We start from the raw sequence: 24049 nt of genomic DNA, 5'->3' as shown, positions 1-24049 counted from the left end.
TCATGGGCAGGGTATGTTTCCCCTCTACAGAGCCATGGCTAACAGGGGGCAGTAACTCTCAACCACCTGAAAACAAGAGGAAAACCCCTAGACAAAGGTGGGAACATGCAAGGGAAGGCTGCTGCAGCAGAGGCTGGGAGAAAGAAAGATTTAATATGTTTCCTGGTAAAATGTACACAATGCAACACAATCTAACAATCGTTCTATCATTAATATTAGCTCTCCTTAGCATCAGGCCTTACACATATGGCCTTAACACACTAATTCTCAGCATCCAAAGGCTTTGCTGTCAATGAGGCAGGTGCCTGTGTAGAAGGCCATGGTCTTAGTCATACCCTGGACACTGCAGTGCTCACTCATGACATACAGCTCAGCTCCACAGCTGCCCAATCCCCTCCTGAACTCAGCCCAGGATCAACTCTCCAAAGATAAGCTAGCTAGGGGGCTGTTAGAGTGTATAGCAAGGAGGAAGTAAGGACTCAGGCCCAACTATTTGTCTTTCCACCTGCTGTGTGACTATGGACAAGATAATAAAAACTCTTTGTGCCTCAATTTCCTTATCTAGTAAAATGAGGATAATAATAATGACAAGAATACCTATCTCATAGAGGTGGATTAAATTAGATAATACTTAGGAAAGTATTCCATAAGTATTAGCTATTAATGAAGGGAATCTAACCTCATCCAGCAGGTTAGAGTACACTTCCCTTAAGTAGGGATATTTAACACGAGACCTAAAGGCTATGTGGGAATTAACTGGTTGAAGTCGTGGCGTGTTTAAGGAAATTTAAAGAGGCAAGTGAGTCTGGAAAACTGTCACTGTGGGGCTGGGTAGGAGACGTGGCTGGAACAATGTGAAGGGTCAGATCATGCAGAATGTCATGGCCATATATGGAATGTAGATGTGATCCTCAGGACAATGGGAAGCCACCGAACCCTGTTAAACAGAATAATGATATGGGAACACTGGAGCTTCAGAAACATGACAGTGGAAGCACAGTGGACATATGGAGAATGGGTTGAAAAAGGCCAGTGCAAGGACAGGCAGAGGGGATCAGAGCGTTAATCATGGGGGATGGGAATATGGAGGCTCATACTTCTGCCTTGCCAATCCAAGTGATAAGGCAACATATGAAGGGGACCTACTTTGGGGAAGACAGGATGATTTTCACATTAAATATCTTGATCTTGTGGCATCGGTGCAAACTTCAAGTAGAAGACTTCAGAACACAATTGGATGTCTGGGTCTTAAATTTCTGGGAGAAGTCTAGCTGCACATACAAATCTGAAGCCACAGGAAAATGCCTGCACGCAAGTTAACTGATCAAATAGAAAGCCTAGGCGAAACCCTTCAAACCAAGGCTCCTGAGCAGATAGGATATTTAAGGCCAGAAAGTAGGGTTATAATTCCGTTGCAATAAAAGGGGGGAAAATTAGTGCTCAAGATAAATTTGGAGGCAAGGTGGCAGAAGATTGAGGGAGCTTTCATGTGATGACAGCTATTTCTCTATCAATGAGAAGAAGGAGAATGAACATTGTGGAAACACATAAAGGTTTCTGGGCAGCCCAGAGACTGTTAAGTCGAGGTAAGAAATCATGATTTTCCATGCCACTCCCATCAAAGTTCATCATTGGTTTTCATACTGCTTCACGCTTATCTTGCACTTTACATCATATTATAACATAGCCCATGATTTGGTAGACACTCAGTTACCTCAAACTCAAATAGATACAGTGTGATTCTTTGCATTATTCCTCCTGATAGGTTTGTGGATACTCAATCAAAAGAATTAGAGCTATCAGACTGGTTTTCTCCCAGGTAAGAATTCCAAATCAAACACATGTGAGATTGATCCATAGATTGTTCAGAAGTTAACAGATGGCAACAATACTCCAAATGGCATTCCAACTGTTGGATGGCAGATGGATCTTTGATTACATTTTAAAAAATAAGCAGTGGCCAAGATGCATTGGGAATGGACATTAGGGCCTACATCCTCCATAAATAAGAGTGTGGAATGACAGAAACCCAAAGGCCCTAATGACAGAAACCCAAAGGCCCTAAAATAGCAGGTCAAAGTGTGAAGGGTATATCTGAGATCTTTTGGTTGATTCTCCTCATTTCACCAATGAGGGAACCAAAGCCCAAATCAGATAGATGGGCCATCTGTGCACTTTTCACTTTAATATGGTGGCTTTCCTCTGGCCTCTCTGCCTCCCTCTTCTTACTACACCCACCTCTCTTTCTCCCTGGTGCTGCAGGGTTTCAGGACTTGTCCTGATTAAAACTTTGCAAGGAGATGTCCAGTTAAGATCATGATTGGATGATGATCTGTGACTCATCCTTCCATGATATCCTAACTTTTATCAGATCTAATCAGGACACAGAAAGCACGCAGAGAATTTAATACAAAGAACTGTTAACTAGCATAAAGTTGTTAACTAGGTAACTTGAGCTTAAACTCAAGCACTCCACTGTGCTAGTATCTCCGAGCTCTTGAAAGGCCTCTTGGGACAGAGAACCAGCCCTCTAGGGAAAGGCACCATGAGGCTGGGTCTGCAAGTGTTGGAAAAGCTGAAATCTGGATTCAACTGCTGGTCTGGGAAGGAACTGCTAATATGGTGGTGTGGGATTTGAGGGAACAGGAGGCAGGCAAGGAGCCCACTGGAAACAGGAAAGAGCAAGTTCCTTCTTCCTCCAGGCTTGTAATTTTTCTCCAGTGCCCTCTATTAGCAGAGCCTCATAGGGTGCCCACTGTGGCTCGCAGAGTCCCAGCTCAGCACAATAAAGCCGAGTATAGTGGGGTGGGTTTACTGATGAAAGATGCTAGCTTAATAACTGGCACAGGATCCCACTAACAAGTAAGGCATATCCTTGTAACTCAGGATGATGATTCATCCCAACAGCTGAACAAAGAAGAAAACCATATAATCATTTATACAGATTCCAAATTAACTACTGATAAAATTCAACTCCCATTGCATTTATTTTTTTTTCTTTTTCTTTCTTTTTTTTTTTTTTTTGCATCGGGCTCCTTGCTCAGCAGGGAGACTGCTTCTCCCTCTACCTGCCTCTCCCCCTGCCTGCCACTCCCCCTGCTCGTGCATTCTCTCTCTCTGAAATAAATAAATAAAATCTTCAAAAAAAGATTTGTCAATTTTGTTGATATTTTCAAAGAACCAACTTTTGGCTTCATTAATTTTATCATTTTTTTCCTTTTCCTCTATGTCAGTTGTCTCTGCTCCAGTCTTTATTCTTTGTTCCTCTGCTTGCTTTGGGTTTAGTTTGCTATTTTTTTCTAGTTCCTTAAGGTGGAAGGTTAGGTTATTATATGATATCTTTCTTCTTTTTTAATATAGATGTTTACAGCTATACATTTCCTTCTGAGTATTGCTTTTCACTGCATCCCATAAGTTTTGGTATGTTTTATTTTCATTTTTATTCATCTCAATGTATTTTTTCATTCCCTTTGTGATTTTTTTCTTGACCCCTTGGTTGTTTAAGAGTGTGTTGTTCAGTTTCCACATATTTGTGAACTTTCCAAATTTTCTTGTTATTGATTTCATTCCATGTCAATGAACAAGATAGTTTGCATGTTTCCGGCCATCTTAAGTTTATTGAGATTTGCTTTATGGCTTAACATATGATCATCCTGGAAAATGTCCCATGTGTATTTGAGAAGAATATGTATTCTGTTGTTGGCTAAAATGTTCTATGTGTATCTGATTCTTTCTTCTGCCTGCTCAAATCTGCTGTTGAAATCTTAGGCAAGTTTTTTTTTTTTTTTTTTCCAGCTATTATACTTCTTAGCTCCAGAATTTCTATTTGGTTCCTTTTTATAATTTCTATCTCTTTATTCACATTCTCTATTTGTTAAGCTATTGTTCTCCCGGTTTCCTTTAGTTCTTTGTCCATAGTTTTCTTTGGCTTTTTCAGCACATTTAAAATAGTTGGTTTAAAGTCTTGTTTTAGTAAGCCTAATGTCTGGGCTTCCCTAGGGACAGTTTCCCTCTGAACGGACCATACATTCTTGTTTCTTTGCATGCATCATCATTTTTAGTTGAAAACTAGGAATTTTGTATATTATAGTGTGATCACTTTGGAAGTCAGATGCTCTCACCTCCTAGAGTTGTTTGTCTGTTTAGTGACTTTTCCGGACTATTTTTAAAGACCGTATTCTTTGTCTTGTTTGGTCTGCAAGGTCTCTGTTCCTTTAGCTTGTGGTCAGCTAGTGGTTTGACAGAGATATCCTTAAATGACTAGAGCAAGAGTGGTGGTGATGGTGGTGGTTGGGGGGTTATTGGAGAAGAAGGAGAAGATGAAGAGAAGGAGGAAGAGGAGAAGGGGAAGAAGAAGAAAAGAAAAGGAAGGAAAAGAGGAAAGAAAAGAAAAGAGAAAAGGAAAGAAGAAGAAGAAAGAAAAGAACCCTCTTACAGTCTTTGAAGATTGGTTCTGTGTTTGGGCTCTCCTTCAACACAGCCCAGCTATTTACAACTCTGCCTTAGACTTCACTTCCTGCTTGCACTGAGTCTAAATATCATCCAGAGGTGAAAGCTTAGGATCTTCAGGGATCTTTTCACAGCACGTAACCTGCCCTGAACATGTGCATGGATTTCCTAATTCCTTGTTATACACAGGATCTTATCAAAGCCTTTACTTTTCAAAGAACTCTCTTCCAAACTTTTCTTCCCAGGCTTTCAGCACATCTAGTGTTTATTCCAACTGTTAATTTCTTGCCTCAGGTGGCAGGGGCTTGTTCCTTTTTAAAATGTTTTCAAGGGGCGCCTGGGTGGCTCAGTTGGTTAGGCGACTGCCTTCGGCTCAGGTCATGATCCTGGAGTCCCTGGATCGAGTCCCGCATCGGGCTCCCTGCTCAGCAGGGAGCCTGCTTCTCCCTCTGACCCTCCCCCCTCTCATGTGCTCTCTCTCTCTCTCATTCTCTCTGTCTCAAATAAATAAATAAAAAATCTTAAAAAAAAAAAAATAAAATAAAAAATATTAAAAAAATAAAATAAAAAATAAAATGTTTTCAAGGACTGCCCTCCACTTACCCACTTTTCCATTCTGAGAGGGTTCTGAGTTAAGCGAAACAAAGGAAAGCACTAGCAGTCCAGTCCTTTGAGGAACTCTCATGTCCAAATGAACAAACACAATTCCTTCGGAGTTAGATCCACTCTTCTCCTCCAGAAGTAGGTACTCACAATGAGAACACGGTTTGCCGTTTTCAATACCACTCCCAAACTGGCAGGGAGTTGGTGTAAGGATAAGTTAAAATACCACAAAGCTTTCCTTCTCCTATTGTGTTGTCATCCTTTTCTTTTCTTTTTTTTTTTTTAAAGATTTTATTTATTTATTTGACAGAGAGAGAGGTAGCGAGAGCAGGAACACAAGCAGGGGGAGTGGGAGAGGGAGAAGCAGGCCTCCCGCCGAGCAGGGAGCCCGATGCGGGACTCGATCCCAGGACCCTGGGATCATGACCTGAGCCGAAGGCAGATGCTTAACGACTGAGCCACCCGGGCGCCCCATCCTTTTCTTGATTTAACTTTTGCTTGATTGCTCTAAAACTCCAAACTTTGGCTACCTTCCAGAGTTTTGACAAAGTTGTTTCTGACAGTATGCAGTAACATTAGCCTGGCAGCATTTTAGAATATGAAACTGGAAAGGTCATTTTTCAAAATATGGTCTCTGAAAATAATTAATGTCAAAAAGCCTAAGACCAGGAGATTTTGTCCAAATACAGGAGATATTGCTATTTTAGACTTTGGGTGACATTTTAACTGTGTCCTCAAAGATCTTGGAATCACAGTATAACTAATTTGTAATGTACTTTTGTAATGATCTGGCCATTTGTGAGAAGCTGTTTCTCCAGTTTATCATAACCATCAAAGCTTCGAATTAGGAGTAAGGAAATGCTGCAACCAGACACAGGCTTTATACATTAGTAACATCTATTGCAGTTTTATTAAAAGATATCCTCATGTCTTTCTTACAGTGAATACACGAACCTGTCGACCACCAGCTGGTCAGCTCCGGTTGTATGGGATGGCACTTTCAATGAAGAAGTATTGGAAGAGTATTATGAAAAACATAAAATTACTGTGGGATTGACTGTATTTGCTGTAGGAAGGTAGGTAATGCCAAATGTCCTTTACATTCAAGCTTTTTACTGTAGAAAATGGTAGATTATCAATAATCCCACCTCAGGAATCTAGGAAAAGTGGGACAAAATAAAGCCAAAGTAAACAGAAGTAAGGAAATAGTAAAGATGAGAACAGAAATCCATGAACCTGAAAACAGAGAAGCCATAGAGAAAAATCAAAAAATCAAAAAGCTTTTTCCTTGAAAAAAAAAATCAATAAAATTCACAATCATCCAGGAAGTCTGGCAAAGAAAAAAAATTGACAAAAATTACAAATATTAGGAAAGAAACAGGGCATATCACCTCAGACCTGGCAGACATCAAAAGGATCATTGGAGAATACTAACTCTACACATATACATTTGAAAATTTAGGTGAAATGGACCTTGAAAACACTATCACAACCCACCCAACATGAAATTGACCATTTCAATAGCCCTATATCTGTTGAGGAAATAGAATTCATAATTTTAAAAACTCCCAAAGTCTTCAGGCCCAGATGTTTTCACTGGAAAATTCTACCAAATATTTAAAGAATTAACATCAGTTCTACATAATCTTCAAAAAATCAAAGAGAAAGGAACACTTTCCAATTCACCTTATGAAGCAAGTGCTGCCCTCATATCAAAATCATACCCCAAAAAGTACAAGAAAGTATTAAGTTGAACAATGTACATATTACCCATTAAAATTATAAATTTTTATAAAGAGCTTCTCAAACTCAACACCCAAAAAACAAATAATCTGGTCAAGAAATGGGCAGAAGACATGAACAGATACTTCTCCAAAGAAGACATACAAATGGCTAACAGACACATGAAAAAATGTTCAATATCACTAGCCATCAGGGAAATACAAATCAAAACCACAATGAGATACCACCTTACACCAGTCAGAATGGCAAAAAATTAACAAGACAGGAAACAACAAATGTTGGTGAGGATGTGGAGAAAAGGGAACCCTCTTACACTGTTGGTGGGAATGCAAGCTGGTACAGCCACTTTGGAAAACAGTATGGAGGTTCTTCAGGAAGTTAAAAATAGAGCTACCATATGACCCAGCAATTGCACTACTAGGTATTTACCCCAAAGATACAGATGTAGTGAAAAGAAGGGGCACATGCACCCCAATGTTCATAGCAGCAATGTCCACAATAGCCAAACTGTGGAAGGAGCTGAGATGCCCTTCAACAGACAATGGATAAAGAAGATGTGGTATATATATATATATATACAATGGAATATTACTCAGCCATAAGAAAGGATGAATACCTACCATTTTCATCCACATGGATGGAACTGGAGGGGGTTATGCTAAGTGAATTAAGTCAAGCCAAGAAAGACAATTATATGGTTTCACTCATATGTGGAATATAAGGAATAGTGCAGAGGATCATAGGGGAAGGGAGGGAAAACTGAATTGGGAAAAATCAGAGAGGGAGACAAACCAGGAGAGACTCTGGACTCTGGGAAACAAACTGAGGGTTACAGAAGGGAGGGGATGGGATAACCGAGTGATGGGTATTAAGGAGGGCACGTGTTGTGATAAGCACTGGGTGTTATATGCAACTAATGAATCGTTGAACACTACATCAAAAACTAATGATGTAGGGGGGCGGAGCAAGATGGTGGAGGAGTAGGAGACCTGGATTTCATCTGGTCCCAGGAATTCAGCTGGATAGGGATCAAACCATTCTGAACACCTACGAACTCAACACGAGATCAAAGAAAAGAATAGCAACAACTCTCTGAACAGAAAAGCGACCACTTTCTGGAAGGTAGGACGTGCGGAGAAGTGAATCCGAGGCGATATTCGGGAGGATAGATGGCGGGGGAGGGGCCTCCGTGGGCCGCTTCTGGCCAAGTGATAGAGCCGCGGAGCACAGAATCGGAACTTTTAGAAGTCTGCTCCGCTAAGGGACGGCGCTCCAGTGGCTAAGCAGGGGGTGGAACCCTCGCGGGACAGTGTGGTCTGAGGACCCTCGGGGTCACAGAAAGACTGGGGGTGCCTGAGTGCAGCAGAGCTCCCAGGTATCGGAGCAGGGAAGCCGGCTGCAGAGACGGAGCCGAGGTGCAGGCTCTCAGCTCGGGGTTGCCATAAACCATGATCCGCGGCACAGTCGGGCCACTGCTCCTCCAGCAGGGACCCAACAAGCGGCAGATCCGGGGAGACTCACCTTCTTCCCCCGGGAGGAGAGGTGCGGGAGCGCACCGCAGGGATCTGCTGGGTTTGGAGACTCCACACGGGGTCGGGTGCCAGAGGTAGAAACACTCGGTCACAGGCCGGTGAGCACGGAGTGCGGCCAGAGACCGGGGAGACGGGAGTGACTGACTGCTTTTCTCTGGGGGCTCACTGAGGAGTGGGGCCCGAGTTCTCGGCTCCTCCGGGCGGAGATTGGGGGGCCGCCATTTTCACTCTCGGCCTCCAAAGCAGCAGGGAACAAAAGCTCCCGAGAGCAAACCCGAGCAGATTACTTAGCCGGGACCGGGCAAGGGCGGGGCAATTCCGCCTCCGGCAAAGACATTTGGAAACCACGGCAACAGACCCCTCCCCCAGAAGATCAGCAAGAACCGCCCGCCAAGACCAAGTTTACTGATCAATGAGAACGACAGAACTCCAGCGCTAGGGGAATACTGCACATATAATAGATAGCTTTTTTACCATGATTCTTTAGTCTTTCAAAGTTAATTTTTTTAACTGTCTTTTTTTTTTTTAATTTTTCTTTTTCCCTTTTTCAATCAACATCTTATCAATCCCTTTTTTAAAAAACATTTTTATTTTTCATTTTTGGGTCATATTCTATCCCTTCATAGTAGTTACCCTTATTTTTGGCATATATATATAAGTTGTTCTCTCTTTAAAATTTTGAGATACAGTTTCTTCTAACAGATCAAAATATACCCTAAATCTCTAGTGTATGGCTTTTTTTTTTTTTTTTTTTGGATAGTGTATGGCTTTGTTCTAGTCTCCTGCCTGATCACATTCTCTCCCTTTTTCCTTTTTTTTTAATCCTCTTCTTTCTTTTTTCAAACAACTTATCTTATCAATTCCTTTTATAAAATCTTTTATAATTTTCATCTTTACAGTCATATTCCATCCCTTCATTGTATTAACCCTTATTTTTGTACATATATAAGTTTTTCTTTCTTTAAAATTTTGGGAGGCACTTTTCTTCTAACAGACCAAAATACACCCAAAATCTAGTGTGTGGCACCAATCTATGCACCAGCCTGATCATATTTGATCATGTTCTGGTTTTTTTGTTTTGTTCTGTTTTTGTTTGTTTTTATCTTTTTCTTTTTCTTTTTTTTTTTCCTTTTCTTTTTTCTTTCTTTCCCTTTCTTTTCCCCCAGTTTCAGGTCTTTTCTGATTTGTTTAGAGTATATTTTCTGGGGACGTTGGTACCCTGTTAGCATTTTGTTCTCTCATTCATCTATTTTGTCCAGAGGAGTCTGGACAAAATGACAAGAGGGAAAAAATCACCTCAACAAAAAGAACAAGAGGCAGTACCAACTGCCAGGGACCTACTCGATAGGGACATTAGTACAATGTTGGAACTAGAGTTCAGAATGATGATTTTAAAGATACTAGCTGGGCTTGAAAAAAACATGGAAGTTATTAGAGAAACCCTTTCTGGAGAAATAAAAACTAAAATCTAACCAAGTCGAAATCAAAAAGGCTATTAATGAGGTACAATCAAAAATGGGGGCTCTAACTGCTAGGATAAATGAGGCAGAAGAGAGAATTAACGATATAGAAGACCAAATGATGGTAAATAAAGAAGCTGAGAAAAAGAGAGATAAACAACTGGATCACGAGGGCAGAATTCGAGAGATAAGCGATACCATAAGACAAAACAACATTAGAATAATTGGGATCCCAGAAGAAGAAGAAAGAGAGAGAGGGGCAGAAGGTATATTGGAGCAAATTATAGCAGAGAACTTCCCTAATTTGGGGAAGGAAACAGGCATCAAAATCCAGGAGGCACAGAGAACCCCTCTCAAAATCAATAAAAATAGGTCAACACCCCGACATCTAATAGTAAAACTTACGAGTCTCAGAGACAAAGAGAAAATCCTGAAAGCAGCTCGGGAGAAGAGATCTGTAACCTACAATGGTAGAAACATTAGATTGGCAACAGACCTATCCACAGAGACCTGGCAGGCCAGAAAGGACTGGCATGATATATTCAGAGCACTAAATGAGAAAAATATGCAGCCAAGAATACTATATCCAGCTAGGCTGTCACTGAAAATAGAAGGAGAGATAAAAAGCTTCCAGGACAAACAAAAACTAAAGGAATTTGCAAACACGAAACCAGCCCTACAAGAAATATTGACACGGGTCCTCTAAGCAAAGAGAGAGCCTAAAAGCAACATAGACCAGAAAGGAACACAGACAATATACAGTAACAGTCACCTTACAGGCAATACAATGGCACTAAATTCATATCTTTCAATAGTTACCCTGAATGTAAATGGGCTAAATGCCCCAATCAAAAGACACAGGCTATCAGATTGGATCAAAAGACAAGACCCATCAATATGCTGTCTGCAAGAGAATCATTTTAGACCCAAAGACACCCCCAGATTGAAAGTGAAGGGGTGGAAAACCATTTATCATGCTAATGGACACCAAAAGAAAGCTGGGGTGGCAATCCTTATATCAGACAAATTAGATTTTAAACCAAAGACTGTAATAAGAGATGAAGAAGGACACTATATCCTACTTAAAGGGTCTATCCAACAACTGTAAATATCTATGCCCCTAACACAGGAGCAGCCAATTATATAAGGCAATTAATAACAAAAGCAAAGAAACACATCGACAACAATACAATAATAGTGGGGGACTTTAACACCCCCCTCACTGAAATGGACAGATCATCTAAGCAAAAGATCAACAAGGAAATAAAGACTTTAAATGACACACTGGACCAAATGGACTTCACAGATATATTCAGAACATTCCATCCCAAAGCAACAGAATACACATTCTACTCTAGTGCCCATGGAACATTCTCCAGAATAGATCACATCCTAGGTCACATATCAGGTCTCAACTGGTACCAAAAGATTGGGATCATTCCCTGCCTATTTTCAGACCACAATGCTTTGAAACTAGAACTCAATCACAAGAGGAAAGTCAGAAGGAACTCAAATACATGGAGGCTAAAGAGCATCCTACTAAAGAATGAATGGGTCAACCAGGAAATTAAAGAAGAATTTAAAAAAATTCATGGAAACAAATGAAAATGAAAACACAACTGTTCAAAATCTTTGGGATACAGCAAAGGCAGTCCTAAGAGGAAAGTATATAGCAATACAAGCCTTTCTCAAGAAACAAGAAAGGTCGCAAATACACAACCTAACCCTACACCTAAAGGACCTGGAGAGAGAACAGCAAATAAAGCCTAAACCCAGCAAGAGAAGAGAAATAATAAAGATCAGAGCAGAAATCAATGAAATAGAAACCAAAAGAACAGTAGAACAGATCAACGAAACAAGGAGCTGGTTCTTTGAAAGAATTAACAAGATTGATAAACCCCTGGCCAGACTTATCAAAAAGAAAAGAGAAATGACCCAAATCAACAAAATCATGAATGAAAGAGGAGAGATCACAACCAACACCAAAGAAATACAAACAATTATAAGAACATATCATGAGCAACTATATGCCAGCAAATTAGATAATCTGGAAGAAATGGATGCATTCCTAGAGATGTATCAACTACCAAAACTGAACCAGGAAGAAATAGAAAACCTGAACAGACCTATAACCACTAAGGAAATTGAAGCAGTCATCAAAAATCTCCCAAAACACAAAAGCCCAGGGCCAGATGGCTTCCCAGGGGAATTCTACCAAACATTTCAAGAAGAATTAATACCTATTCTTCTGAAACTGTTCCAAAAAATAGAAATGGAAGGAAAACTTCCAAACTCGTTTTATGAGGCCACCATTACCTTGATCCCCAAACCAGACAAAGACCCCATCAAAAAGGACAATTACAGACCAATACCCTTGATGAACATGGATGCAAAAATTCTCACCAAAATACTAGCCAATAGGATGCAACAGTACATTAAAAGGATTATTCACCATGACCAAGTGGGATTTATCCCTGGGCTGCAAGGTTGGTTCAACATCCGCAAATCAATCAATGTGATACATTAATAAAAGAAAGAACAAGAACCATATGATCCTCTCAATAGATGCAGAAAAAGCATTTGACAAAGTACAGCATCCTTTCTTGATCAAAACTCTTCAGAGTATAGGCATAGAGGGTACATACCTCAATGTCATAAAAGCCATCTATGAAAAACCCACAACGAATAGCATTCTCAATGGGGAAAAACTGAGAGCTTTCCCCCTAAGGTCAGGAACGCGGCATGGATGTCCACTATCACCACTGCTATTGAACATAGTATTAGAAGTCCTAGGCACAGCAATCAGACAACAAAAAAGAAATAAAAGGCATCCAAATCGGCAAAGAAGAAGTCAAACTCTCACTGTTTGCAGATGATATGATACTTTATGTGGAAAACCCAAAAGACTCCACCCCAAAACTGCTAGAACTCATACAGGAATTCAGTCAAGTGGCAGGATATAAAATCAATGCACAGAAATCAGTGGCATTCCTATACGCCAACAACAAGACAGAAGAAAGAGAAATTAAGGAGTTGATCCCATTTACAATTGCACCGAAAACCATAAGATACCTAGGAACAAATCTAACCAAAGACGCAAAGAACCTGTACTCAGAAAACTATAGAATAGTCATGAAAGAAATCGAGGAAGACACAAAGAAATGGAAAAACGTTCCATGCTCATGGATTGGAAGAACAAATATTGTGAAGATGTCAATGCTACCTAGAGCAATCTACACATTCAATGCAATCCCTATCAAAATACCATCAACTTTTTTCAAAGAAATGGAACAAATAATCCTAAAATTTGTATGGAACCAGGAAAGACCTCAAATAGCCAGAGGAATGTTGAAAAAGAAAGGCAAAGCTGGCAGCATCACAATTCCGGACTTCAAGCTCTATTACAAAGCTGTCATCATCAAGACAGTATGGTACTGGCACAAAAACAGACACATCGATCAGTGGAACAGAATAGAGAGCCCAGAAATGGACCCTCAACTCTATGGCCAACTAATCTTCAACAAAGCAGGAAAGAATGTCCAGTGGAAAAAAGACAAGTCTCTTCAACAAGTGGTATTGGGAAAATTGGACAGCCACATGCAGAAGAATGAAACTGGACCATTTCCTTACACCACACACAAAAATAGACTCAAAATGGTTGAAAGACCTCAATGTGAGACAGGAGTCCATCAAAATCCTAAAGGAGAACACAGGCAGCAACCTCTTCGACCTCAGCCGCAGCAACTTCTTCCTAGAAACATCACCAAAGGCAAGGGAAGCAAGGGCAAAAATGAACTATTGGGACTTCATCAAGATAAAAAGCTTTTGCACAGCAAAAGAAATAGTCAACGAAACCAAAAGACAACTGACAGAATGGGAGAAGATATTTGCAAATGACATATCAGATAAAGGGCTAGTATCCAAAATCTATAAAGAACTTCTTAAACTCAACACCCAAAGAACAAATGATCCAATCAAGAAATGGGCAGAAGACATGAACAGACATTTTTCCAAAGAAGACATCCAAATGGCCAACAGACACATGAAAAAGTGCTCCACATCGCTCGGCATCAGCGAAATCCAAATCAAAACCTCAATGAGATATCACCTCACACCAGTCAGAATGGCTAAAATTAACAAGTCAGGAAATGACAGATGTTGGCAGGGATGCAGAGAAAGGGGGACCCTCCTACACTGTTGGTGGGAATGCAAGCTGGTGCAACCACTCTGGAAAACAGTATGGAGGTTCTTCAAAAAGTTGAAAATAGAGCTACCATACAATCCAGCAATTGCACTACTGGGTATTTACCCCAAAGATACAAATGTAGGGATCCGAAGGGGTACGTGCACCCCGATGTTTATAGCAGCCATGTCCACAATAGCCAAACTGTGGAAAGAGCCAAGATGTCCATCGACAGATGAATGGATAAAGAAGAGGTGGTATATATATACAATGGAATATTATGCAGCCATCAAAAAGAATGAAATCTTGCCATTTGCAACGACGTGGATGGAACTGGAGGGTATTATTCTGAGCGAAGTAAGTCAATCAGAGAAAGACATGTATCATATGACCTCACTGATATGAGGCATTCTTAATCCCAGGAAACAAACTGAGGGTTGCTGGAGTGGTGGGGGGTGGGAGGGATGGGTGGCTGGGTGATGGACACTGGGGAGGGTATGTTCTATGGTGAGCGCTGTGAAGTGTGCAAGACTGTTGAATCATAGATCTGTACCTCTGAAGCAAATAATACATTATATGTTAAAAAAAAAAAAAAAAAGAAGATAGCAGGAGGGGAAGAATGAAGGGGGGGAAATCGGAGGGGGAGACGAACCATGAGAGACGATGGACTCTGAAAAACAAACTGAGGGTTCTAGAGGGGAGGGGGGTGGGAGGATGGGTTAGCCTGGTGATGGGTATTAAAGACGGCACGTTCTGCATGGAGCACTGGGTGTTATATGCAAACAATGAATCACGGATCACTACATCAAAAACTAATGATATAATGTATGGTGATTAACATAACATAATAAAAAAAAAAAGAGGATTTCTAATATTTGCCATCCAAAGAGCTTTAACTGAGATGAAGAGAAAAAAAAAAACAAAAAAACGAATAATGTACTATATATTGGCTAATTGAACATAATAATAAAATAAATAAATAAATAAATATAAATAAAATAATGAATTTTATCAACTTTATAGCAACTCATTATTAGATATTGATAGTAATTTATTCTTTTTTAAAATAGACCTTTTTAAAAAGTTTTATTTATTTTTTTTAGTAATCTTTACACCCAATGTGGGGCTTGAACTCACAACCCCAAGATCAAGAGTCACATGCTCTTCTGACTGAGCCAGCCAGGCGCCCCGATAGTAATTTATATTTAAAAAGAAAATACCACAGGGGTGCCTGGGTGGCTCGGTTAAGTGCCTGCCTTTGGCTCAGGTCATGATCCCAGAATCCTGGGATTGAGCCCCACATCGGGCTCCCCACTCAGTGGGGAGTCTGCCTCTCTCCCTCCCTCTGCTCCTCCCCCCACTCATGCTCTCTCTCTCACTCTCTCTCCCGCTCTCTCTCAAATAAATAAATAAAATCTTAAAAAAAAAAAAAAAGAACACAGAAGGAAAGAGGAAGGAAGGGAGGAAGGAGGGAGGGAGGGACGGAGGGAGGGAGAGAGGCAGAGAGAGAGAGAGGGAGGGAGGTAGGAATCCTTACAGAAGAAGTTCCTGTATACCTCTTTCCCAGATCCATTCTGACCCCTCTCCATTGCTGCCCCAGGATCTGTAAGTGGGCACAGTGAGTGACCCCATGCTGGGGCAATGTTCCTACTTTCAGAACATAGATGGAGCTTCTGCTTCCTTCCCACCCTCCTTCAGTAGAACACAGTGAGTCTTAGAAGAGTCCTATGCAAGTGAAGGGGCACTGAAACCAAAGCCTCATTAACTTTATCATAAAAACTCCTAGTGTGTGTTAAAGAACCCCTGAAAATCTCAGTAATTGATGGCATCAAGTGCCTCTGAAATTAGGAGTGTAGGTGGGACTGAAAACCTAGATTGAAAGTATCTATATAGAGCATTTAGACACGAATATTTGCAACAGGGATGAACAAATAAGCCAATATAATAAAACACAAACGCCCACGCAAATGTGAAAGACTATGGCTATGGCTATTACATTGTGGATCTGTAGGGAAAGACTTCCATAAATGATGCTGGAGAGAGTTGATGTCCGCATGAGAACACCGCAATTTTACCTCTATGGCATATATGTATGGCAAGCATATACAAACATAATTCCCAGGTAGTTTGAAGACCAAAAGTTAAAGGGAAAACCATAGTATATCTTCGTGAAATCAAGACAAGAAAGGAGTTCTTAATCAAGATACAGAAAATACTGATCATAAAGGAAAAGGTTGATAAATGTGACTGTATTAAAATTAACTTTACCTAAGAAAACATCAGAAAAACCCAAACTAGAGAGAAACTGAGAACAGACTGGAGGAGCCTAAGGAGACATCATGACAAAATGCAGTATGTATTCTGGATTGGAGCTTGGAAACTAAAAAGGCCATGAGGGGAAAAACTGGTGAAATCAAAATAAAATCTGTGGTTTAGTTATAGTCTTTAACCAGTTATAGTCTTTAAGCACTGATAATTTCCTAGTTTTGACAAATGTACCATGGTTAAGATATTAACATTAGGGGAAGGTGGGTACAGCATATATGGGAACTCTCTATAACATGTTTGCACCTGGGGCGCCTGGGTGGCTCAGTCGTTAAGCGTCTGCCTTCGGCTCAGGTCATGATCCCGGGGTTCCGGGATCGAGTCCCACATCGGGCTCCCTGCTCCGCGGGAAGCCTGCTTCTCCCTCTCCCACTCCCCTTGCTTGTGTTCCTGCTCTCGCTGTGTCTCTCTCTGTCAAATAAATAAAATCTTAAAAAAAAAAAACAAAACATGTTTGCACCTGTTCTGTAAATCAAATACCATTCCAAAATAGAAAGTGTTTAAAAAATTGAGGAAAAAATGTTCTCCATTATAGTGAGAGCGCCTGACAATAACCTTTTTTTCCATGTCAAAGACATCCAACTCAAATAAACCTATTGCCAGTCTTGACGTGGTCACTAGCTAAACAACTAGGTAAAGAGCCAGGCCACCCCTCCCATGAAATTCCCCTTTTAAAGAAAGGCCTGGGTAACCTACATTACCCACCACTTGAGTGACCCTGCGTTTTCCTTCCTGTGCTTTCATTCTTGCTCTTGGGTTTTAAATTGTGAAAACCTAGGCCCCCCACCCTGATAAGGGCAGAACCCCCAAAGTCCCCCCTTCTCTCTCCCTACATAGGACCTCACTCTGTGACCCTGCGCTTATCTTGTACCCTCCAGGACTTGTGAGAAATAAACCTTGTTTTTTCAAAGTTCTCTGATGGTTGTTGCTGAGATGCATCTTGCAAGTGTAATAAGAACCACCAGGGCTGGTCCAGCCAACATTGGCTCTGGTAGGGGAAATGTCTGTGGGGGTCTCACCACAACTAGCAGGGTTCAGGTGAGTCCCAGGCATTCCCAGCCAATAGGATTACTATCAAAGCCTGAGAACAACAAAAACAGCCCTATATTATGCCATACACAAAAATTAATTCAAACGGATAACCAACTTAATGTGAAAGTTAAAACAATAAAGCAACTAGAAGAAAACATAGGAGCATATTTTCACTACTTTGAGGAGGCAACGATTTCCGAAATGTAATACAAAAGCACGAACCATAAAAAATGTGGATAAATTGTATTTCTTTGGATTGGAGTTGCTAGTTTCCAACTCAGTAGAATATTTTAAGTGATATTTTTCATAATTTATCTTGCTTTAATTATTTAAATTGCCATAATTTTAGATATTCCAAACGAGAAAGTTTTCTCTTGACTCCATCTGCTATGTTTCTTAAAACTTAGGTCAATATTCAGAACTTATTTTTAATGATTATATAAACATTATTTGAAGCTGAGGCATGTATGATTACCCTTCTTTTTTTGAATTTACCTGAGGCCATTTATTATTCTGAGAATTTTCACTGGGTGGAGAGACCAGAAAAGAGAAAGTTTTGTTTTCTAATCCTACAATCTTAGCACTATACTAAAGGCCACGAGGCAAAATAAGAGAGACCTTGCAGATAGTGGTCGCTGACCATGGTACCTCTAACCTTTTCTGCATAACTGACCCCTCATAAAGCAAGCCCCAGACATCAATCACTGTTCTTGCAATGCCCCAAGACCTTCTTGCCTCCAACCTAAAAAGCAAGTTCCCTCTTCTCTGATAACCCTGAAGACTCTGGTTCTCATCTTGCACTGGGCTCTATGCTGTTTCCTGATCTCAACAAGTTTCATTCCCCCTCGTGAGGAAGTCCTCTTCTCTCCTATAATTCACAGAACCCCGTCAAGGAGAGGAAAGGCGGATGATTTCACTTGCTTTTACACCACTTAAATACAACTCAAGAAGTATATCTAATATTTGGTTTGCTTACTAGCATGTTTGGACAAACTACAGCCAGGATAATTTAAGTAGTATGTGTTCCACCAAAATGTAAGACAATGAACTTAGTCATTTCTTATTTGCTTCACAGATATATTGACCACTATTTGAAGAAATTTGTATTATCTGCAGATGAGTTTTTTATGGTTGGCCATAAAGTCATAATTTATGTCCTGATAGATGACTTCTCCAGGATGCCTTGGATACAGCTGAGTCCTCTCCGTTCCATCAAAGTGTTTGAAATTAAGCGAGAGAAGAGATGGCAAGATATCAGTATGATGCGCATGAAGGTTATTAGTGAACATGTTATGGATCATATCCAATATGAAGTTGACTTTCTCTTCTGCATGGACGTGGATCAAATCTTCATAAGGAAATATGGATTGGAGACTCTGGGGGAGTCAGTAGCTCAGTTACATGCTTATTGGTACAAGGAAGATCCTACAGTGGTGCCATATGAAAGAAGTGAGTTATCAGAAGCATATATACCTTTTGGTATGGGAGATTTTTATTACCATGCTGCTGTATTTGGTGGCACTCCCATTCAAGTTCTCGATATTGCCAGGGAGTGCTTAAAAGGAATCATGAATGACAAGAAAAACAGCATCGAAGCAGTGTGGCATGAGGAAAGTCACTTAAACAAGTACTTCTTTCTCCATAAACCCACTAAACTCTTATCACCGGAATATTGCTGGGATTTTACTAAAACAGATGTTCCTTTTATTTACAGTATCAAACTCTTTTGGGCTAAAAAGGATTATGAACATCTTAGGGTGACAATGTAATTATATAGCACTTCCTTCAGGTTGCTGAAGTTAAGAGCATCATTTTGTCTTATTCCTTAGGAAATTAGCACTTGATAAATTTTACCACTAAAAAAAAGAATCACTAACAAAATGGCAAGGCCACCAACACAGCATACTCATACTTTTCCTCATATTCATTTTGAATTGTATAAGATGGGATATAGCAGTTGCAGAATGCATGTATTGACATCAGATGGAGATACAGTGATTTCATATCCTGTGTGAGTGTTGAGGAAATATTATTTGTTGGATCACAATGAACAAAATAGAATCTCTCACAAGAAAATGAAACCTGAAATATTTTTATTGATCCATGTAGATACACATTTCTCATATTGCATAAGAAAGGGGATTGTCTAGAGGTGTGGATAAGAAGTCACTGCAAGAATAGTAATATTCTCTCTATGTAAAACATTAAAGACGTTAAAGTTGCCACCAGATGGACAGATAATTACTTAGGAAACTGAGTCATTCAAAAAAATTTTTGAATTTGTAGTTTTAAAACTACAAAGTTGTTTGTTGTAAAAACTAATTGAAAAGAAAATAAACAAGATACAGAGAAAATTGAAAGCCCCGCCTTTACTCTCCCTTTGAAAACCTACCCTTCAATAATCCTTTCATATGCATTTACATACCTACCACATGAATACACACACACACAGACACACACTCACATGCTTATTTAATATTTTATACAAACTGATTTATACCACACACATGCACACATACATGCACACACAAAGATTTTATCACTAGTCAGGGTCCAGTTAGGAAAACAGATACTACTATTCTCGGTATTTTAAACAGTGGAGATTTAACGCAGGGAACTGGACATATAAAAGAGGAAAACACATACTACTATTCTCGGTATTTTAAACAGTAGGGATTTAACGCAAGGAACTGGACATATAAAATGAGGAGTACACAAGAGAGAGTGGAGCAACCCATAATTTTTTCTTTTAAATGAAGGCAATAGCACTCCTAAGGCTGAAGGAAAAATTGTAGAATGTCCAGAAATCACTAGAACCTAGCATGAGTAGCCAGGCACGAGTGGGGACAACAAAGAGAGGAGTCCCAGTCACTGCTAAAGATGGAGACAGAGACAGACACAAGAGAGAAACATACAGACTTTTCTCCTTCTCCTATCCTGTCTTCCTGTTTTCCACTGTCCAGTGCTATCCACTAGTCAGATGCAAGGGAGTCTGGGAGACATAGGTCCCTGCCATACTGAGCAGAGCGCAGGAAAAATGAGAGAGGAATCTGACAGTAAACAGACAAATGGCTACCACAGTTCACCCATTTTGCCACGAAGCATCCATACTCCTCCTTCCACCCATGCCTAACTCCCATAAAACAATGTCATGTTTCTACCTCGCAGAATTCAACCAACTTTTGTATAAATAATCACTTTCTTCCCAAAAGGGTGAAACACAAAGTACCACCCGACATCGTTTCCCTCATCATGTCCAGGAACCCAAGATGATATGAGGTCCTCTCCCTCAGGACTGTATGTGGCTCTTCAGTTTGATGAACTCTGATCTAAATTGTAAAGAAAAGAATAACTAACACTCCTCCTTAAAAAAAAAAAAAAAAAAGGAGGAGGAGGAGAAGGAAAAAAGGAAAATAATTGGTTAGCATATAAAAAGCTATATATATATATCATATATATATATACACACAGATTTATGTTTATAATATAAATATACATGCCTGCTATAGTCCTCATTTCTGTAGCCAGTTCTAAAGTCAAGTTCATATTGATCACTTCTTTCTTCCACCACCAGTTTTATGTTCCTCACCCTCTGCTAGAAGGTCAGCTGAACAGGGTTCTTTACTGGTGAGATGACATAAACATTTTCTCTGTGGGATCTGAGTCTTTAGTGGGTCTTTATTCATTGGATTGCCATGGTTTTCCCCTAACAAGGACTGTTGGATAAAGTAGTTTAAGAGGCTCCCAGGGAACACCTTGAATTCTAAATACAGCCCTCATTCTACTATTGTGTAATAGCAGCCTGCTTTCATCTTGATAATTGTGATAAGTTCCCTTATCCAGTACAGAGACCCCTTCTCTGGCTGTTGATTCAGCATGATGAGAAGGCAAAATGGCCAGGGGAAGTCTCAGATCCCAATTCAACAGGACCATCACTTTATTTCCTAGTGCACTAGGACCTCCAAACTCACTGAGCCCAGGGTTGCAGAGAAGGAAGTGAATATTGCTTCGGTAGATTATTTGGTGTGATTGTAAAAGAAAGCCTCACATCTCTACTTCCTAGTTGCAGGATCTATGCATTCTGGCTTTGAGGAAGACAATATGATATAGCGACCACTATTTTAAGATATATCCCATACCTTTAGGACAGCACCCCAATGTCACCAAATGTTGTCTTATAGTTGATACTGTAACTGAGTCTTCTTTAGGCCATTTCATAAAGTTAGCTGCTTCTGCGTCATGAGTTACATGGTAAGACCAGTGAATTCCATGGATAGGAACACTTACTTGACAATAAAATCTATCTCCTTGTCAGAGGCAATGAATAAAACATTCCATAAGTCTACAAGTGGTGGTGCTCGCAGAGGCACTATGGAAAAGAAAGGTATATCTGTACCCAGAATATATTTGTTTGGGGACAAATCTCTTCTCCTTCCCTGATGGAAAAGATCCAAGGTAATCAATATGCCACCAGCGGCCAGACAGTCCCTCAGAAGAAAAGAGTCATACGATGCACTCAGGATGGCCTCTGCTGTTGGGTGGTTGTGCCTTTAGCAGCAGAGAAAGTCAAATCGTCATTGATGAGAGGAAAGTCTACCTTACTGAGCCATCAGATAGCCTCCATCCCTGCCACCAAGGCCACTTTGTACATGGGTCATCAAGAAAGCACTGTGGTGGCTGCAAAAAGAGGCTGGCTGACATCAAAGAAGTTTTTCTCTACTTGATTACTAAGAGCCTCCTCTACTAAGATTGCTCTTTGGTGAGTATTTTCATGGGACAGGCACATCCTTACACTCTGTACCTATTTCAGAAGCCCATAAAGGACCTCAGACTTTCTTGTCACCAATTTTTCTTTCTCTCTTTTTTTTTTTAAAGATTTTTTATTTATTTATTTGAGAGAGAGAATGAGATAGAGAGAGAGAGCATGAGAGGGGGGAGGGCCAGAGGGAGAAGTAGACTGCCCGCCGAGCAGGGAGCCCGACGCGGGACTTGATCCCGGGACCCCAGGATCATGACCCGAGCCGAAGGCAGTCGCCCAACCGAGCCACCCAGGCGCCCTCTTGTCACCAATTTTTCAATCAGCAAGTCCAATCTCATAGAAATGACTTCTACTGATAATGGATTACAGCTGCATATATCCAAGCTTTTAGCTTGTTGGATCAGAAAGCATTAAGTTCATGGTGTGTAGGAGAAGTCATAGTTGAAGTAAATTTAGAATCCCATGTGTCCAGTATTCATTCTCTACCTGGCTATGAAAAATGCTCTATTTAGTATCTATACCTGCCACTTTAACTGGCTAAGGGGCACAGATCCTTGCTCTGCAGACTGTCTTACACAGAGCCTTGTCTTGTTCTGGGTCTCCCTCAAATTGGTTTCTCAACACACAGGTCAGAGTGGCACTCATGTACAATATATGTTGTCTCCTATATCCAAAAAGTCCCTCTGAGCTTTATGCATACTCTGATTTCCTGGTAAATGGTGCAAGGTGCAGGAACTGCCTAGAGCCAATAACCCTACATGCTTTGCAGAAATGTCACTGATGTGTCAGGCCCCTGAATTTTTCTTCCACCTCCTGGCATACATTTGTATTAGCATGACATCTGGGATTCTTGCTCCTTTCTGCTCAAAATGCTCAGCACGGCGTGAACAACGGTAGTCTGTAAGATGTCCGGGTGGTCAAGGGCGCTGTGGATTACATTACGACAACGCAGAAGTTTGTGTAACTCTGAGGTTTACTGATGTCTGTCAGGTAAAAGCAAACTGCTTTGGATAATCCATACTAACTGGTATAAGGAAAAGCATCTGTCACCTGCAGACCAAATACCAGAGACTGCTCTAGCAAAGATACAACACCAGAGCAGTAGCTGTAGTTGGAGTCACCACTTGATAAACTTTATGATGATTGCCAGGCAGACTGCAAATGTCTCCATCTTTAATGCTGGCCAAACAAGCAAGGATATTAACAAATCTCAGGGAAGTGTACCTGCTTCAATAACTTCAGAACCTCAGTTCAATCCAATATTATATTCCATTCATCTTCATCTAATATCATTAGATATTAAACAAGGGTGTAATAGGAATCGACAACCTGCAGTGTTGGAGTTTTTAATGGCAGCACTAATCTTTACAATTGCCACAGGGAGCTGTTATTATTATATAACTTTTGATTTACTACTTTAGTAGGAGAGCCTTTTCCATTGGCTTCAATTTGACCCTTCTTACCATGTTCATCCTTATACCATGAGTCAAAGACTGATGTAAGTATTCTACTAGTTGCTGAATATATATTTTTCAACCATGAATTCAGGAATTCAGAAACCACAGAGTGGCTCTTTTATATGATGGGACCACTGTGAGATAAACTCAGGGTAGAATTTAATTTATCCCCTATTCTCCATAAGCCTCTGTTTAGTAGATCACGATGCTATTTCTAGCCTCTAGAAATTGTCAGCTTAGAGCTAGTGTCCATTCTGCATTTTCCTCCAAGGACACAGTCATCCTACTAAGTGACCACAGGTCCTCCCTTGAGGTGACATAGACTCCTCTTCAGTCAAGAGACTCCAGGCCTATAAACTGACTTAGGTATGGGAACATGATGAGATACCATAACTTGTTACTGTGACAATTCAAGTCAGGTTTCTGCTCACCAGGGCTAGGGTTTCCCCAATAATGTAAATCCCATAGTTCTTATTGAAATCTGAGAGTCCATTTCAATATCAGTA

General features: G+C 40.4%; 1 protein-coding gene across 1 annotated transcript; it reads left to right on the top strand.

The window, feature by feature from the left end:
• Window positions 1–1068: 1068 nt before the first annotated feature.
• LOC116641330 (N-acetyllactosaminide alpha-1,3-galactosyltransferase-like) lies at window positions 1069–19096 on the top strand. The gene is made up of 4 exons (XM_032418992.1): window positions 1069–1124; window positions 1766–1819; window positions 5994–6128; window positions 18403–19096. The coding sequence occupies exons 1-4, from the start codon at window positions 1069–1071 to the stop codon at window positions 19094–19096; spliced, it is 939 nt and encodes a 312-aa protein (XP_032274883.1).
• Window positions 19097–24049: the final 4953 nt, after the last annotated feature.

Source organism: Phoca vitulina, unplaced genomic scaffold, assembly GCF_004348235.1.
Source record: "Phoca vitulina isolate PV1807 unplaced genomic scaffold, GSC_HSeal_1.0 scaffold21, whole genome shotgun sequence".
In the NCBI taxonomy this organism is placed as follows: domain Eukaryota; kingdom Metazoa; phylum Chordata; class Mammalia; order Carnivora; family Phocidae; genus Phoca; species Phoca vitulina.
The sequence above is the reverse complement of the archived record's forward strand: the minus strand, read 5'-3'. Positions and strand labels throughout refer to the sequence as shown.

Excerpts from the sequence above, each read along its gene's own strand:
- LOC116641330 (XM_032418992.1), top strand. The coding sequence starts at position 1,069 with ATGGGGGATGGGAATATGGAGGCTCATACTTCTGCCTTGCCAATCCAA. Across the intron at positions 1,125-1,765 it reads TTGCCAATCCAAGTGATAAG|GTTTGTGGATACTCAATCAA; the intron begins GCAACATATGAA and ends TCCTCCTGATAG. Across the intron at positions 6,129-18,402 it reads ACTGTATTTGCTGTAGGAAG|ATATATTGACCACTATTTGA; the intron begins GTAGGTAATGCC and ends TTTGCTTCACAG.